Source organism: Pyrus communis, chromosome 5, assembly GCF_041283825.1.
Source record: "Pyrus communis isolate YQ-2024b chromosome 5, ASM4128382v1, whole genome shotgun sequence".
NCBI classification, from domain to species: domain Eukaryota; kingdom Viridiplantae; phylum Streptophyta; class Magnoliopsida; order Rosales; family Rosaceae; genus Pyrus; species Pyrus communis.
Window position 1 is genome coordinate 28262501 of NC_142569.1, and position 18041 is coordinate 28280541.

Consider the following 18041-nt stretch of genomic DNA (forward strand, 5'->3'; position numbering starts at 1 on the left):
TTTGTAGGATTCTTTACAGTATTCACATTTGGAATGTGGGATGACAAATCTTATTTAATTGTCTTGGTAAAATATATGGTTTTTCTCATTAAAGGGGTGTGCAATGAAGGACAAAAAAATAAGAGGTATGTGTGCAAGGTTAAAGGGGTGTGAAAATAGTACAATCCTGATTTTAAACTCTTCATATTTCTTATGGTTTAGATGAATTTAGTATAGACATTATCGTTTGTAAAGAAGCAAAATGGTATATAGTCCATATGGGAAGTAAATGTATAGATGTTATGACCCGTCCTAATTTTCTATTAATTTCGCCCATTCTATGTGAAATGAGTAAAATGACCCTAGAAGGGCTATGGAATATATGTGTAAGTATTTTGGAGAAAGAAATTACTATGGGATGAAAGTTCCTGTAACACTTTACAGAATATTTTTTGGAGCTCGAATAAATTTATACGAGAAATATCAATGCAATATAGTTGAGAATGAGAAATACATGGGATTTACAGGTATGTGGTCTAATATTTTAGTGGATATGGTGTTAAGTTTCTACCCGTGCATTCCGAGTTCAAAACTCCTCCTCTCCTAAATGATTTTATTTTTGCTACTCCGGCATCTTAGGGATTTTATGCATATATGGTTTCTAAACCAGGGATTAAAGCAGGAAATTAGTATGTTCCAAAAGAGAAATTAATTTTAGAAAATTTTTGGTTTTGTCCACTCATTTGTTTTTTGACCCCTCAGGACATAGTAGCAGTAACTACTTTGACATTGAGGCCTAAACATCGTCGGCCATGAATGCTCCTACTGAGGATGACACTTTTTCTTAATGTAATTCTCTACTATAAACATCTATCTTAGAATGGATCGTATGACTTGAATATATTTGTATCTTTCCTTGATTGTGGTACTCATGACTTAAACTACGCTATGAGAATGTAGTTGTCCATGTAGTAGAGAGTCCGAGATTGATTAGGTGTGGCACTTCGAGATAATGTGTTGGAATAAATGTTGTTTCTTACATGTCTTTAACTTTGGGAATAACTCTATATTCAGAGCGGAATTTTTGGTAGATTTAATAATTTGTCACTTAATTTATGTCATCATGCATGTTATAGTTTAGTCACTTTTTTGGTGTCGGTCAGCATGCATCAATCTTGGTGTTTATTTGAAAAAATCTAGATCGAGGTGTGTCAACGAACATCATGTCCCAAATTTAGTGAATGGATGAAATTTAAATAAGTACAAGAAATTTGAATCAAATTTACCGTAAGTGGAAAATTTTGTATTAAATAAGAGTGAGCGAAATTATTGAGTATTAAGGTAAAATAAATAGAGCACAAGTGAACAGAGCCAACTAAACCAAACCAGTCTAACCAAAGCGATTTGGTTTTTTCAAATCATCGATCCATCCAAATCGAATTTTCCTCTATAAATAATGGAAAGGCTTCAAAAATTGATGCCAAGAGGTACACATAAATAACAAGTTTAGCGCTACACCATTAGCATCTCCACCAGTTGGTGAAAGATAGCGGCAATTGGATGGTAAGGGCCATAAAATTGCCTTTATTTTTTACTCTAAAAAGTAATTGTCTTTGTGCAAGTTCATCATTTTGAAAAGAGGAAGGATGAAAAAATTTAAAATTACTAAAAAAATTTTAAGATGACGAAAATTAAAATGACATGATTTTATTTTCTAAAATCCGTAAATTTTCTTATTTAGTTAATCTTAAAAAATCAATAAAATTGAATACAAAATTTGTTATTTTACGCTTTTAATTATAAAAATTGAAAAATAACGCGGATTTACGTCGAAATCTCAAAAGCGTGAATGATAGCCTTGACAAGAATGAAGGGGGGCAATCAAAGAAATCACTCGGCTACTCATATTAATCCGACTCATGAAGATGATCGAACACTTGCCAATTAAAAAATTAGATGCTTAAGTTGATGCACTTTTTGCAATAAAGTTTCATTCTTTATCAGTGACAAATTATTTAATTTATTATAAATGATTTTTTAAAAAATAATGTGAGATTTCTACAAATAAAAAATCAATGTTCTTATAATAAACACTTATCCCAAAAGCACCTCGTTACAAAGCACTTTCAAACACAGCATTATTCTTGTTTAGGGGTTACGATCAAAGTTTAAAACCCCAGATTCTGACTAGTCCAATTCAAAAGACTCATGGCAATTAACTATTGCATAATATTTCTTCCGTTAAGATGAAATTTGTTGCTTCAGATTCTCAACTTCAACTTCAAAACGGGTTCTGTGAATTAGAAAACAATTTTTGACCTTTTTCCACGAATTTTATTGACCCAAAAAAAACCCCCCCCACGATTTTTATTGACCAAAAAATACCCCACGATGTCTGACCTTTTTCCACACAAATTCGACGCATTGTAAAATAAACCCAGAACAAGAAAAACCCAAAAAAAACTAAAACAAAATGAAAACAGAAGTACAGAAAGCAGGAAAACTTTGAGTTCAAATAAGATAAAGGAGAATAAGAAGGAAGAAGGTGCTCAGAAAGATTATGAATGGATGAGATAGTTTCTCCTCATACAAGATCAGATTAACGAGATTATAAATTTCTCATCATCATCGCACCTGCTTGCCTCCTACAAACCATAATAATAAAACGAAAACAGAGATTAGAGGATTTGGTTATGGAGTTTGGGGCGGCGAGAAGTTAGAACTGGGAAAGAGTGAATGAATAGGTTGGAGGGAGGAGACGAAGAAGCAAAATGGTGACATAGGTTTTGCTTCGTGGTGTTAGTATTTATAGCGGGGAACAGTGCCCTTGATTGCCTTCCTCTTGTAGGCTAATAATTAGGTGGATACGGGCTACAAATGATAAATCTCAGCTGGGATTGTTTTTAATCGAAAAGGCTGAAGTTCAGGCCCATCAATTATTCTTGGCAGTCCTTAATTCAGAAGGTGTCTCCAATGCGGAAGGTTCTTTTGGAACTTACTAAATGTAAAATCACCGATAAGTAGGGATGGCAACAGTGGATAACTGCCTGAATGGAACTGATGTGGGTATGAAAATTTGAGAATAGAGAAAAACCTTGAATATTATTTGGTTACGATTTTGGATATGGTTATAGGGCTCTCAATTTGTATCCGTCCTCGAATTCAACCCAAATAATATATAATATAATTTATATATTTTCTTTATTCACTGAATTCATTACCTTAAGAATACAAAGGTTGCATTTTATGAGAAAGTTCAAAAGTTTTGAATCAAATCAATGAGAACTCAATGGTACTTATGGAAGATATCAAAGATCAGCTAATGTCATCAATGTTTTAAATACAATGCTTTAATTTTTATAATCCACAAGATCTGAATTTTTTTTTTTTTTTTTTTTAACAAATGATATTTTTACACTGAGAGGGTGGGGTGGTAGTAGACCTGGCAATTTCTTACACAACACGTAAACGACACGAAAATAACGGGTTTCGGGTCAACACGACAACTAATCGAGTCATTATCAAGTCACAGGATAATGACTCGTTAATAACGGGTCCTTAACAGTTTTAGATGAGAGTGACACGAAGGTAACCTGTTTTAACACGATAAGAAAAAAGTTATTTTGATGATTTTAATTTTTTAAACTACTAAAAAAACTTACTATAAAATACAATAGATATAATGAATATGTATATATTGTGACACACCCCGATCGAGATCAGGGCATGCTGGCCGTCACGTGGAAGTGACGTAACCATGTGCACAGTGCGAAAGCTAATAAAATAATAATAATAATAGTGCGAATAAGATAAAATCCAACTTTACACAAAGTAATAACATACATGTGCAAGCGTAAGTGTGAAAACAAAGTTCAGAGCACGAAGACCCAATGCAGTCCGGAAGAAAACAACACTACAAAAGCACACCCGAAGGTGGTCCTACACTGGTAATAGTCTGTCAGATATGCCGGTGAAATCCTCAGGGAAGCCACCAAACGTGCTAGCCAACTAGAACCTGGAGGGGCGCAAAACAAAAACGTGAGTGGGCAAAAACAAAGCTTTTCAAAAACCATTTCATAAACAAAGTTCTAACCTCTCGCCGTAAAACCTGTATACTTCCCAGAAAATATAATATACACATATATAAATCCTGCTCGGAAAATATGCCATGCCAAATGCCTCGAATAAATGCAAGTGCTCAGGTAATGTCAAATTCAATACCATGTAATCTGTCAGCCGGAGTCACCTAACGTGACCTGTACGGCTGAATCTAGAGCTCAAATCTCCATCTCACTAACTATACCTGCACACGAGTCGGAAACACCTAAAGCGGTCTGTACGACAAGCCTGGGTGTAATATAAGTACGCTCAAGTGCTACGATTACGTGAAGGCTGGGCGAATAATCGCGGGTCACTTACGAGTCGGAACCACCTAAAGTGGTCTGTACGACAAGAATATGCACCTAACTTGGATACAATAGATGAAAAATGTAACGGATGTATTATATTGAATAAAATAGTATTTGAGGTATGAAAATGAAATGTTTTGAAGATGTTATATGAGGTTATAATAAACCTCAAACCTGAGATAATAAAGTGTAATTTTACTAAAAAAAAAAATCATCAATTAAATCGTGATCCTTCATTTTCGTACTAGTGAATAGTCTGAACTGTGGAAGGAAAACTGCCAAATCTAAACTATATAAAAAATAAATAAAATAAAATATAAAAACGGAAATATAAAGGGCAGGCAACACATGAAATCCTACCAAACGACATCATCAACATAACGGCTACGTGGAAGAAGTGGAGCGCTGTTAGAATTTGAAATTTGAAATTTAAGAGTGAAAAAAATAAAATAAAAAAAAGAAGCGGAAAACCAAAATCCTACAAATGCTGAAGGCTTTTCTACTTCTTTCAAACACTCTTCTTTCAAACACTCTTCTTGAAGCACCCACACGCTCCCATCGATCCTCAACTTTCAATCCCCGAAATTCCTTCTCCAGATCAAAAGATTACAGCACTTGATTTCCTCATACGCACTAGAATCGATTTCTTCAAGGTGTTCCTTCTTACCCCTTTTTTTGTTTTTTGTTTTTTTTTTTTTTTAATTTCTAATTTTTTGTTAAATAATTTTGTGCTTGAAGTTTGTATTTAGAACGTAAAGAGACATTCCTGAATTAGATTCGATTAATTTAATGATCTTTCTTGTTAATGTTTTTGTTTTGTTCCAAATTCTCATAAATAAAACAATTGGAAGACGTAATCTCTTATTCTAACATGTTTGTTAACGAATTGAAGTCCTAAATTTTTTTATCCAGGTTGGTATTCGAAAATCTCCCCGAAGATGAATGATCTAATGACCAAGTCATTCCTCAGTTACGTGGATCTCAAGAAGCAGGCTATGAAAGATCTCGAGTCCCAACCCGACCTCGAAATGGGGAAACTTGACGCCGCTGACGAACAGAACCTTGCCGGATTTTTTGAACAAGTGAACGCAATGAAGGCTGACATGGAAGAGATCACAAACCTCCTTGTTGATCTTCAGGACCTGAATGAAGAAACCAAGTCCACTCACAGCGCTAAAGTGCTCAGAGGGTTGAGAGACAGAATCAATGCTGATATGGTTACTATTCTGAGGAAAGCAAAAAGCATCAAAGCGAGTTTGGAGTCGCTTGATCGTTGTAACGTGGCTAATCGAATTGTGTCTGCGGCCTACAAGGAAGGAAGCCCTGTTGATCGAATGAGGATTTCCGTGACGAATGGTTTGAGAATTAAGCTGAGAGAGATTATGAATGATTTTCAGATCTTGAGAGAACAGATTGTTAAGGAGCACAAAGACGGTCTCAAGAGGAGGTATTTCAGTGCCACTGGGGAGGAAGCGAGTGATGAAGTGATTGATAAGATGATTTCGACAAATGGGCAGGTCAAAACTTTCGAAGGAAAGGCGGAGCTGGTGATGGAGAATCAGGAAAGGCATGAGGTCTTGAAGGACATACAGAGAAGCTTGACGGAGCTCCATCAAGTGTTCCTTGACATGGCTGTGTTGGTTGAAAAGCAAGGCGAACAGTTGGATGACATCGAACAGAATGTGGTTGGTGCTGGGGCTTATATTAATGATGGAACTAATGCGCTTTCTAATGCTAAGAAGATGAAAAAGAGAGGAGGAAAATGGGTTTGTTGGATTGGCGCTATTGTGTTGTTTATGTTGCTTGTGTGCCTGGTTTCCATCTTTGCTTAATTTCTGAAATTTTGGAGGTAAAAGTTCATATTCAACCATGGTTTGATTGTTACTGTCGATGGAATTTCGGCCGGTGGATTGCATCATTGCTTTACATTTGTCATCTAGAATGCAATGCGTGATGACTTGGATCAGTTTTCTTTTCTGGAATATTTCTGATGAAATTTCTTCATCCTTGCACGTCTTTTTTCTTCCTGTTGTTTGTATTTTTCGGAAAGGAGGTTCTTTTGTTTGGATATGCTTGGCGTAGTTCTTACTTGTGATCTGAATGCCCTTTAGGAGCTTTGGGCTCATAACCTAACATGTAAGGTTCGAAGTGAGGGTGTTCAATGAGTTCATTAGGACAGCGAGAGCTTGAAATTACTTTTAGTAGATATGGAGGCATACGAAGATTAAAATCTTTTAAAATCATGTTTTGGATACTTGTTGTACGAAAGCTTTGTCGGGTTTTGACCATTTATGTGATGACACATAGTTGGCAATAAGATATTTGTATCTTTTTCCCTCGTCCGGCCAGTAATTCCCCAATTGTGCCTGCAAGATAACTGAGAACTCAAAATATTGGACACATCAATAGGAGGAGTAATTAGTATCATCAATGACCTCAACCTCAAGTGGTTGCACCATTGCAGCCATGTTTGGTGGTTATTTGACTGCCACAGAGCGCTGCTGGCTGAGTTGGCAGTGCTACAGCCGCTACTGGCTGGGCTGGCAATGCCGTGTTATCTGTTGGCATGTTTGGCTGTGTCGTTGGCGCTGCTGGATATGCTTGTAGTTTGGTCCAGTTCTGGTTTTCATTCCTTGTCTCTCCCTGAAGAGTAGGGTTGGAGGAAAACGAAGGATGAGGTTACATCCCTGGTGACATACATCTGTCAAGTGGGGGATGATAGCAACAGTACCCTTTTTGATGCACTTCATACCCCATAAAAATACAACAAAGAGCACAAGGGTCAAGTTTGATTTTTATGAAAGTGATCAAATCCGACACACCCAATGACATGGGTGGTATCATTAAGAGGGACGGTGAGGCTTGTAATAGTGTTTAAAAATCCAAGATTTTGGATGGCATCCAATTGATAAGATATGTAGCAGTTTGAATTGGGACATCCCAAGAGGAACATGGGGCATTCGCACAAATTAACAAGGCCCGGCTAGTTTCTAAAAGACCTCAATTTTTTTGCTCTACCACCCTATTCTGTTGAAGGGTCTGAGGACAAGTAGTTTTATGGAGGATACCAAGATTAGTCAAATAATGGGCAAAATCATGATTAACATATTCTCTTCCATTGTCAGAACGCAAAATCTACATTTTAGCATGAAAATGAGTTTGAACCATGGTGTGAAACACTTTGAAGGCCGAAAACACATACACTTCTATTCTTAAGAAGATACAGCCAGGTCATTTGTGTGCAATCATCCACAAATATCATAATCCATCGAATGCCAGGAAAAATAGTAATTAGAGATGGTTCGCAAACATCAGAGTGTATTAATCTAAAAGGAATAATGCTTTTATTAGAACTCAACGGATAAGAAACACGGTGACTTTTAGCAAGAATGCAAGTGCCACACTTAAAATCGGAACTAGAACATTCAACAAACAAATCTGAAAACATATTTGTAAATAACTGAAAGACCGATGACCTAAACAGTGATGCCACAACCATATTTGATGTCTCTTGTGATCAATTGTTCCTTGGACTAGATTAACACGGCCCATACTGACATCATCCACAAAATAGAGATCCCCCCAGTACCATGACCAATGATCTTCTTCGTGAGAATATTCTAGATAAGACAAAACTTCAGATACATTAGTACACAATAATTGAATTGATCAGTACCTTGACTAGGAGACATCAATTTATGCTTTATTGGAGGCACAAGTAATATATTAGGTAAAAAGAAAGCCGAAGTAAGATGCGCAGTGGCAATACCAGTAGTAGGAGAGGTTACACCACTCGCATTTAGGCCTGGCAAACAGGTCATGTCTGTCGTGTTTGTGTCGTTTTCGTGTAACACCTGTTATCTTAACGGGTCGTGTCGTGTCACACCCGTTATCTTAACGGGTCCTTAACAGGTCGTGTCACTTTACCCAACGGGTAAAGTGACCCGACCCGTTATGACCCATTAAGAAAAAAATATATTTTTTTACAATTTGCACATACCACACATTGCGACATAAATATTACTTGAAAACATTAAAACATTTCTCGTTCAAGTACTATATCTACACTCGAAAATGAAAGCCTAATAAAAAAAATAATACATACACTACTAATCTATTACAAATATTAAATGTATATAATTATTAATATTATAGTTGATTCATACTTTTATTAAGTATACAAATTCCACTAGTGTAAATATTTTAAATTGAAGATCAAATTCATTCTTTGTATTCATATAGGGTCAAGGAGTGTAGCTGTTAAAATTCATCAAAATCAGAGTTAAAATAACCGTTAAATCTTGATTTTTCGTTTATAACCGTCGAAAAGCTTTGTCCCGTTACTTGATCTCTGAATGTTTTTTTTTTTGTGATTTTTTGCTGATGTGATCTCCAAGCATATACAAACAATTTTGACGATTTAGATCGTTGAAATTAGTTTTGGAGAATTCGTAAAACGATAGATTGACTAACACTTAGAGTTTATTTATACTTTCATTAAGTATAACATAAGATTTTGTGGTATCCACTTGTGTAAATATTTTAAATTGAAGATCGAATTCATTCATTGTATTCATATAGGGTCAAGGAGTGTAGTTATAAAAAATCATCAAAATCGGAGTTAAAATAACCGTTAAATCGTGATTTTTCGTTTATAACCGTTGAAAAGCTTTGTCCCGTTACTTGATCTCTGAATGTTTTTTTTTTTTGTGATTTTTTGCTGATGTGATCTCCAAGCATATACAAATAATTTTGACGGTTTGGATCGTTGAAATTAGTTTTGGAGAATTCGTAAAACGATAGATTGACTAACACTTAGAGTTTATTTATACTTTCATTAAGTATAACAAAAGATTTTGTGGTATCCACTTGTGTAAATATTTTAAATTGAAGATCGAATTCATTCATTGTATTCATATAGGGTCAAGGAGTGTAGTTATAAAAAATCATCAAAATCGGAGTTAAAATAACCGTTAAATCGTGATTTTTCGTTTATAACCGTCGAAAAGCTTTGTCCCGTTACTTAATCTTTGAATGTTTTTTTTTTGTGATTTTTTGCTGATGTGATCTCCAAGCATATACAAACAATTTTGACGGTTTGGATCGTTGAAATTAGTTTTGGAGAATTCGTAAAACGATAGATTGACTAACACTTAGAGTTTATTTATACTTTCATTAAGTATAACATAAGATTTTGTGGTATCCACTTGTGTAAATATTTTAAATTGAAGATCGAATTCATTCATTGTATTCATATAGGGTCAAGGAGTGTAGTTATAAAAAATCATCAAAATCGGAGTTAAAATAACCGTTAAATCGTGATTTTTCGTTTATAACCGTTGAAAAGCTTTGTCCCGTTACTTGATCTTTGAATGTTTTTTTTTTTTGATTTTTTGTTGATGTGATCTCCAAGCATATACAAACAATTTTGACGGTTTGGATCGTTGAAATTAGTTTTGGAGAATTCGTAAAACGATAGATTGACTAACACTTAGAGTTTATTTATACTTTTATTAAGTATAACATAAGATTTTGTGGTATCCACTTGTGTAAATATTTTAAATTGAAGATCGAATTCATTCTTTATATTCATATAGGGTCAAGGAGTGTAGTTATAAAAAATCATCAAAATCGGAGTTAAAATAACCGTTAAATCGTGATTTTTCGTTTATAACCGTTGAAAAGCTTTGTCCCGTTACTTGATCTCTGAATGTTTTTTTTTTGTGATTTTTTGCTGATGTGATCTCCAAGCATATACAAACAATTTTGACGGTTTGGATCGTTGAAATTAGTTTTGGAGAATTCGTAAAACGATAGATTGACTAACACTTAGAGTTTATTTATACTTTCATTAAGTATAACAAAAGATTTTGTGGTATCCACTTGTGTAAATATTTTAAATTGAAGATCGAATTCATTCATTGTATTCATATAGGGTCAAGGAGTGTAGTTATAAAAAATCATCAAAATCAGAGTTAAAATAACCGTTAAATCGTGATTTTTCGTTTATAACCGTTGAAAAGTTTTGTCCCGTTACTTGATCTCTGAATGTTTATTTTTATGATTTTTTGTTGATGTGATCTCAAAGCATATACAAACAAGTTTGACGGTTGGGATCGTTGAAATTAGTTTTGGAGAATTTGTATGCCATCAATCAAGTTCCGTGTGTGTGTGTGTATATATATATATTTATTAAGTAGATTTAAATCTATTTATTTTGTACGTATAAATTATAATTGACTGGTACACGGAATAGTACATACATCACATGTCACGTGTGTCATTATAAAAATAGTGAGATATGTCATGACAGTCATGTGTGTGATAAAAAGTTAATAACTTAAAAAAAAAAAAAATTTCTCACCACTTCTATTAATTTTCATTTTTCCCTCTTTTTTTTGTTTCCTTTTCAACTTTTTCTTATCATTTTCACTTTTCCCTCCAACATCTTTCCCTAATTCCCTCACTTTTTTGTTTTATTTTCAACTTTTCTTAACATTTTCATTTTCCCTCCATTTTTTTTTTCAAAAAGGGCGGCAAGTTGGCAAATGCATGATCATGATTCATGCATATTAAATTATTAATTAATATGCATTATAGTTTTTATAAAATTTAATATATATATATATATATATATATATATATATATATAATTAGTATAGATAGACTTAATATTTTGGGGGTATAATTATTATAGTATATATAATAATTATAATAATTATAAATTTTATAGTTAATTTAATATATATATATATATATATATATATATTTATTATAATTTTTAGGGGTATAAAATTGTAAAATTAATGTATATAATTATTACAGTATTTTTTTAGGGTTATAAAATTATAAAAATAATATTCTGCTTATCGTGTATCGTGTTTACCCACGTGTATACCCGACCCAACCCGTTATCTTAACAGGTACTTATCGGGTTACCCGATAAGACCCGATTCGTTATCGTGTCGACCCAAACACCTGTTAATTTCGTGTCGTGTCGTGTCGGGTTATCGGGTCGTGTCAGAAATTGCCAGGCCTACTCGCATTGGTGATTTTATGTCGTAGTGGAGTGGTATCACATGCTAGATCATGAGGGTCATAAGTCATGTGGTTCGTAGCACCAAAGTCTATGATCCTATCACACTGAATATTATCACTATTCACATGTAAGGCATAACCACAGTTACTTGATAACTCCAAAAAAAACTAGATCGCAATAGAAAAATTAGGAGGATTATCCTGAGATATTAAAGATGATTGAGACATCGAGGTTGTGAGATTCACTTGTCCTTGCTTGGTATCTTGCTTCTCTCGTTCCCGTTGTCTTTGAAGCTTTAAGGGTTCCCACCATTCAAGATAGCCACATAGTTGAAAGCATTGGTCACAACCATGTCTCTCACTGCCATAGTAGGTGTAGCCATATGGGAACAGATGGCTTGGTCCGAGGGAGCCATGGGCCTTGCTGGGTCGTGGGGCTGTGTGGCAGCAAATAGGGACCCCTAAGTTGGGCTTAGGCGCTGCAGTCCTAAGCTCAGTTTAACGGGCTTCTCTTGGGCTCGAGACGGGAACTTGAAGAAGGAGAGGCTCTCATTGCTGGGCGTGCAACCAAGGTGCCCCACTACTCAAAGTTCTTGCACTATTGTTCATCACCGCATGTCTCATTGCTTATTTTCGAAGATAGGCAACAGTTTGTTCGACAGAGGGAAGGGGCTCAGTACATAGAATGCCATTACGAATTTTATCGAACGTGTCTAATCTTGCAAGCAATGTATAAACATGATCCGTCTGAACAATTTTATTATAAATTTCAATGTCAGTGTTCACTTCATTAGGATTGGGTTGTCGATAATCAATTTCTTGCCATAGGGATTGAAGGTCATTATAGTATGCCTCCACTAGTCGTCTATCACACCTCATGCGAGAGGCCTTGTAGGCAAGATCGTAAACTTGAGAAATATCGGAGCCATCGTAGTACGTGTAAGCAACGGCATCCCACACTTCCTTCACCATCAGTATTCGGAGAAAATACCCAATTAGATTGGGTACCATAGAGATTATTAGCCAACCTTTCACGATGGCATTCTCTATTCCCCACTTAGTGAGAGTTGGATCATCAGTAGGGGTTGAGGATTATTTCCAAACAAGTATTCCAACTTGTCTTTACCAGCAATAAACATCTTAACAATCAAGGACCGAACTCCATAATTGGCACCGTTAAGTTTGATACCAATCAATGCAGCGGATGAATCGTGATGGATGATATGTTTACAACTTGTGGTAGAGTCATCGGGATTATTAGTGTTTAGGGTAGTAGTAGTAGGTATAACATCGGTTAGGGTGGAATCCGTGATGGGGATTTCACCATGAAGAGGCAGCAGATTTTCTATGAAGGCTCGAAATTTTTCTGAAGGGAACAGGCAGAGCAGAAATCTTAGGATCTCTGCTCTGATACCATGCTAATTTAGGGCTTATTTGGGCTTTCAATTCTTGATATCATTCTTCTCACAAATGAGGCAAATATATATAATGCAAACTTGATTTACAAGGTAAGAATATGCAACAATATTTATCCTAATTATACGGACTCTAACTGGAACAAATCCCCCTAAGTACACACGAAAGTCAAGTCACTCTAACACTAAATTCACATTTAAAACAATCCGATACACATTACATTCTTTTATTGGTCTTAGAACAAGAGTTCTGCTTGTAGAACTCCTGCACTTCGCAGTAATGTTTGCAAGAATTTGTCAGACAAAAGGCTCAAAATAAATAATAGTTCATTTTCTTCGAGAAACCCAAATTTGAGTTCTCCCCGTACGTACGTGCATGGAACTAACAAGGTGGAAGGTCTTTAGGTGGAGGCAAGACAGAGTGATCAGAGTCCTTCCCATTTTCCACTACAAATGCAGTCTTCAAACCCCAGCTGGTATGCAGCTCCAAATGACAGTGCAGGAACCACACACCTAACGATGATCAAATGCCGTTCAAAAGAGTAGTAAAATATCTAAAAATAACAAATAACTTGCTTAATTAGTAAATTTGAAGTTTCATGTAGCACACTATTTGGTTATGTCGATGTCTTTACCTGGATTGTCCGCCCTGAATCTTATCGCAGTCCAACCACCGGTGGGAACTCCAACTGTGTTTCTTTCAGGAGGATCCACCAAATTATACTTAGCCGTGTCGTTCTTGGGGTCAAAGTTCCCTATTCCAGAGCCAACAACAAAGAAATTGTAACCATGAAGGTGGAAGGGATGAGACTCCACTGTGAGGAGATTGGTGTCTTGTAGCACCAACTCTACTGTTGAATTGAAGGCAATCTTGCTAAGCCTGGTGCCTTGTTTTGTTCCAAGGTTGGATGTGAGTGGAGTACCAGTGTAATTGAAAGGCATTGGAGGGTGGTCTGGGAAATCTGTGGTAAATATTCCTGTGGTGTTGAAATAATGAGCTTGAAGCAGCCCAATTTGTGGCATCACAAAAGTGATATTGTTTAAAGCAGCAGTGAGGTGTGTTCCATTCAGGCAAGTAGGGCAGGGGTTGATTCCTAAACCAATTGTGTAAAAGAGATGTCGATCAACTTTGAGAGGTACATTGGCTGGGAACTGAGCTGTGTTTAGACTTCTTAGCTTGCCATTGTAGCTCAATGCGAAAGCACTGTTATTGAGTGCTGGAAGTTGAGGAAGGATTGGCTGTACATAAGTTGGGATGCCTTTATATTGTAGTATAGCAGTGGCAGTTTTGTTGTCAACGGAAACAGGTGCATCCATGAATGGCCTGGCAGCCATGAAATATCTGTTGGGCGCTTGAATTGCTTGAACAAGAACATTCGTAGTCTGACCTGGTGCTATCAGTATTGCTTGGGTTGTAAATGGTTTGGTATAGACCGCATCAATTTCTACCACCGTCAAAATGTGGCCAGCTATGGCGAAGAATAGCTCATCATTGAGTGCAGCATTAATGATTCGTAGCAGGTACGTCTTTCCTTGTTCAACCTCTAATACATAGGTATCTGAGATAGCAACAAACAAGAAATTACAAGAAGCATCTTGAATATCTGGTGTCTAAGAATCTCTCTTTAGAAGGAGCTGGCTTACGTTTTTCAGAACATGGAAACAGAGGACCTGGCTTCCCATTGATGGTGTGTGCATCTGACATATCTGGTGGCAATCCAAGTAAGTTCCCTTTCTTAACAACCTCTTCGACGTCGTTATTCCACCATTCTCCTACAGCATTGACAAGAAACAAAACAATTATTTTCTGCATATAATCTTAATTTTTCTACCTAAATTTCAAAAACTTGTGGTCGCACTCTCCCACCTAAGACAATGTTAGCTTCACTGTAAGGCTGAGGAAATGCAAATCCAACCCCTTGTTTTGGCATGATGACAATCGCTCCGTGGACAGTAGCTCTTAGCCAAAAGATGTGAGCATGCCACCAAAGTGTTCCCCTTTGCCCGGTTACAGTAATATTGTAGGTATAGCTGTTCCCTGTTTTGATAGGGCATTGTGTGATGTAGGCGGGCCCATCTGCCCACCCATTGCGATATTGCTTCAGTCCATGCCTGCAAAAATCCACCAAATTGTTCATCAGTACAACCCAAATGTTCGTATTAATCATGCTAAATTAGTCAAATAAATTCAAATATAAATATTCTTACCAATGAATTGACATGTTATATTTTGCATGGTTGGTAACATTTATAAGAAGTGTATCTCCTTCACTAGCATAAACTGTAGGTCCAGGGAACCTCCCATTTACTATAACAATTGGCTTCGAATGGCACAACCTGCTCACATTCTTCACTTGAACCTGAAAATGAACTTATAAATCAGTAAATAAATGGATAAATAAACTTATTGTCTGCATGTTAAGGCTGCCATTACGAATTACTCACATCGAATTGATACTTCTTCAAAGCAGCTTCACCCGGAGTTAAAAAGAACCCAACAAAGCATAAGAGAAGACCAGAACCCCAGCAGAAATTGTTGGTTTTCACCATTTTTTTAGACCGGATTGTTCGTATACAACGGAAAATTTTGTAGGGATCGGACATGATAGAAGGTCAAGGTCTAATGGTTTTATAAGGCTGGCCAAAGTTCTATAAAAATTTAAGCATTATATCGAGGCCGTACAGGTTGGATATGGAAGCTTTGAAGCAAACGACTGATGGGGACTTAGGACTCTGGTGTTATGAAAACTTGAGTTGCTGATGACCATAATTAATCTTGTTACTTTAGTGCTTGGGAAAGTATATTTATAAGCAAAGAGAGCTATATGTGAATCCAAACAAAGCTCTATGAGCTTTAACGTCAAGAAAATGGTTGCCGTCAAGTGTATTATATTTCTTGTTAATATATGCACTTCCTCATCTTCTGGGAGCATCATATTGATTTGTTTGCAAGCATAGAAAGGTTTAATTCTACCTAAATAGGAAACTTCCTCTTATTCTACAGTCTAACATATTATGTTGTTAAAATTGTTAATTCGAATTCAAATTGTTAGATTAATATAGATCCAACTATAAAGTATACGTAGGTGGTCAAAATTTAAATCTTTTAGTTTAAATGTTAACAAGAACAAGAGCTTTCCATTTAATACGGGAAGGGAAACAAGAAGAACCTTGCTTCCAAGCCTTGGAATCAATTGTTTATTCCATATTTGGTTGTTATACTGCATGCTTATTGAGGACAAAAGCTTGCAATACCATCTAAAAATGGTAACTGATCAACATATAGTTGGTGCCTAGTTGTTTGGTAGGAACATATAAACATTTCACCCTATTTTTCTTCGGTTGGGTCACTTCTCGAGCTCCTTAAAAATTATTGTTCATTCTTATGAAAATTCCTGGATCCGACCTTGCAACGGGAGGAGCTCTCAGCGTCTCATGTGTGACATTGTAGTCTTAAATGTTTCATAAGTTGTCCACTGCTCAGTTAGTAATAGTAGAAAGATGAAATGTTTTTCCACTTAGCTTGCCTTACAGCCCAAGTTTTTCCGTCTTACAGCCCAAGTTTTTACCACTTAGCTTGTTTCCCGTACAAACTTATGACACCATTGCGCCAACTCTACTACTTTCACACCTTTCCTTCTCATCCATGATTCCTGAAAATTTAGGCCTCTTTTGGTATAAAAGATTTGATTGGAATTGATTACTCTCCGAATTCCAAGGAATATATTTTGACTGTAGAGGGGAATGATTTTTCATTTTAAGGGGGTTAAAAGATGATTAGACATGAAGAGGGCTTCTTCCGTCTAGGGGATGATTGGAATTGATAAGTTTTCGTCATGAGTAATTATTCTCCTACATCTAGATTGGTTACAATTTTTTTTCATTCTTTAAACATACTTAAGAATAGTGATTTATTTATCCATTCTAATTCAATCATCTATAACAAATGAGGTCTTAGTAACCTAATTTAAGTTTTTTTATTTTTTTTTATTTTTTTTTATTTTTTTATTTTTTTAAGACTCTATCTTACCACCCTTCTTCATCCCTCATTTTTCCAATTATCAACCACAAAAATTAAAAACTGAAAAATGAATAGTTATCAAACAAACTCTTAGTTTGTAGGTTGGTGGGGACGTTCGTATTTTTTTAAGGGGACACTTTGGATGAGATCCCTAGCTATCAATATTTTTTTATTGAAATCTTGTTGGTTTTTAGATTTTTTATTTTTTATTTTTTATTTTTTATCAAAATCCCTGACATTAATGTAATAATGTAAGTTACTACAGTTTTAAATTAAAAATTAAAATTGAAATTTGTATTTGTTTATATTAATGAGATTTTAAATAAAACCCATACTTTGTGGGATTAAAAATAATAAAATATAAAGTATACTCTCTATTATATTGTGTGTGTGTGTGTGTGTGTGTAGGTACATTCATCTAAATTAACAAAAAAAAATAAAAATATTGTACCAAAATAAAACATGGGTACATTCTTCAAAACCACAGGAGCAAAAAAGATATTAGGCTTAATAACATTAGTAATTTGTTCGATTAAACTTGACATAGATATTGTCACATCTCGACCCATTGTCCACTTTGGGCCCTGACTACGCCTTCACGGTTTTCTTTTTGAGAACTTACACGAGAACTTTCCAGTGGGTCACCCATCCTGGGATTGCACTTACCCGAACTTGCTTAACTTCGGAGTTTCGATGGAATCCGAAGCTAGTGAGTTCCCAAAAGGCCTCGTGCTATATGGAGGTGGGCATGTACATAAAAGGCACATCACCCCCTCTTCTTTGGTTGATGTGGGATGTCACAATCCACCCCCTTAGGGGCCTGAGCACACTCGCACCACATGGCAGAGTGGCTTTGATACCAAATTGTCACATCCCAACCCAGGCTCCACCACATCCCGGGCTTGACTCCGCTGTAGCACGATATTGTCTGCTTTGGTCCCCAACCACGCCTTCACGGTTTTGTTTTTGAGAACTCACACAAGAACTTCCCAGTGGGTCACCCATCCTGAGCAATCCCAGGATGGGTGACCCACTGGGAAGTTCTCGTGTGAGTTCCCAGAAACAAAACCGTGAGGGCATAGTCGAGGCCAAAAGCGGACAATATTGTGTTACGGTGGAGTCGAGCACGGGATGTGGTAGAGCCCGGGTTGGGATGTGACAGATACATTCTAAACAACC

The 18041-nt window shown here is 36.0% G+C and overlaps 2 protein-coding genes and 1 non-coding gene across 4 annotated transcripts; 1 reads left to right on the plus strand and 2 right to left on the minus strand.

Moving 5' to 3' along the window:
* Window positions 1-2526: 2526 nt before the first annotated feature.
* Window positions 2527-2612, minus strand: LOC137727191 (small nucleolar RNA U30). Its single transcript, XR_011067761.1, has one exon. It is a non-coding gene; the product is annotated as a small nucleolar RNA U30 (small nucleolar RNA).
* Window positions 2613-4749: 2137 nt separating this feature from the next.
* LOC137726958 (syntaxin-112) lies at window positions 4750-6456 on the plus strand. Of its 2 annotated transcripts, none has more exons than XM_068465906.2 (2): window positions 4750-5041; window positions 5301-6456. In XM_068465906.2, exon 2 carries the CDS (start codon window positions 5327-5329, stop codon window positions 6218-6220), a length of 894 nt encoding a protein of 297 aa, XP_068322007.2. In that variant the 5' UTR covers window positions 4750-5041; window positions 5301-5326; the 3' UTR covers window positions 6221-6456. The 2 variants fall into 2 exon arrangements, with proteins under 2 accessions (XP_068322007.2, XP_088550956.1); XM_088694830.1 differs by having other exon boundaries at window positions 4804-5041; window positions 5281-6456.
* A 6416-nt stretch (window positions 6457-12872) lies between these two features.
* LOC137726275 (laccase-11-like) lies at window positions 12873-15619 on the minus strand. The gene is made up of 6 exons (XM_068465177.2): window positions 15287-15619; window positions 15050-15201; window positions 14709-14953; window positions 14486-14614; window positions 13477-14400; window positions 12873-13354 (listed from the first exon to the last, which is right to left on the minus strand). The coding sequence occupies exons 1-6, from the start codon at window positions 15443-15445 to the stop codon at window positions 13224-13226; spliced, it is 1740 nt and encodes a 579-aa protein (XP_068321278.2). The 5' UTR covers window positions 15446-15619; the 3' UTR covers window positions 12873-13223.
* Between the last annotated feature and the right edge of the window lie 2422 nt (window positions 15620-18041).

Excerpts from the sequence above, each read along its gene's own strand:
- LOC137726958 (XM_068465906.2), top strand. The coding sequence starts at position 5,327 with ATGAATGATCTAATGACCAAGTCATTCCTCAGTTACGTGGATCTCAAG.
- LOC137726275 (XM_068465177.2), bottom strand. The coding sequence starts at position 15,445 with ATGTCCGATCCCTACAAAATTTTCCGTTGTATACGAACAATCCGGTCT. Across the intron at positions 15,202-15,286 it reads TGAAGAAGTATCAATTCGAT|GTTCAAGTGAAGAATGTGAG; the intron begins GTGAGTAATTCG and ends GTTCATTTTCAG. Across the intron at positions 14,954-15,049 it reads TATAACATGTCAATTCATTG|GCATGGACTGAAGCAATATC; the intron begins GTAAGAATATTT and ends GGATTTTTGCAG.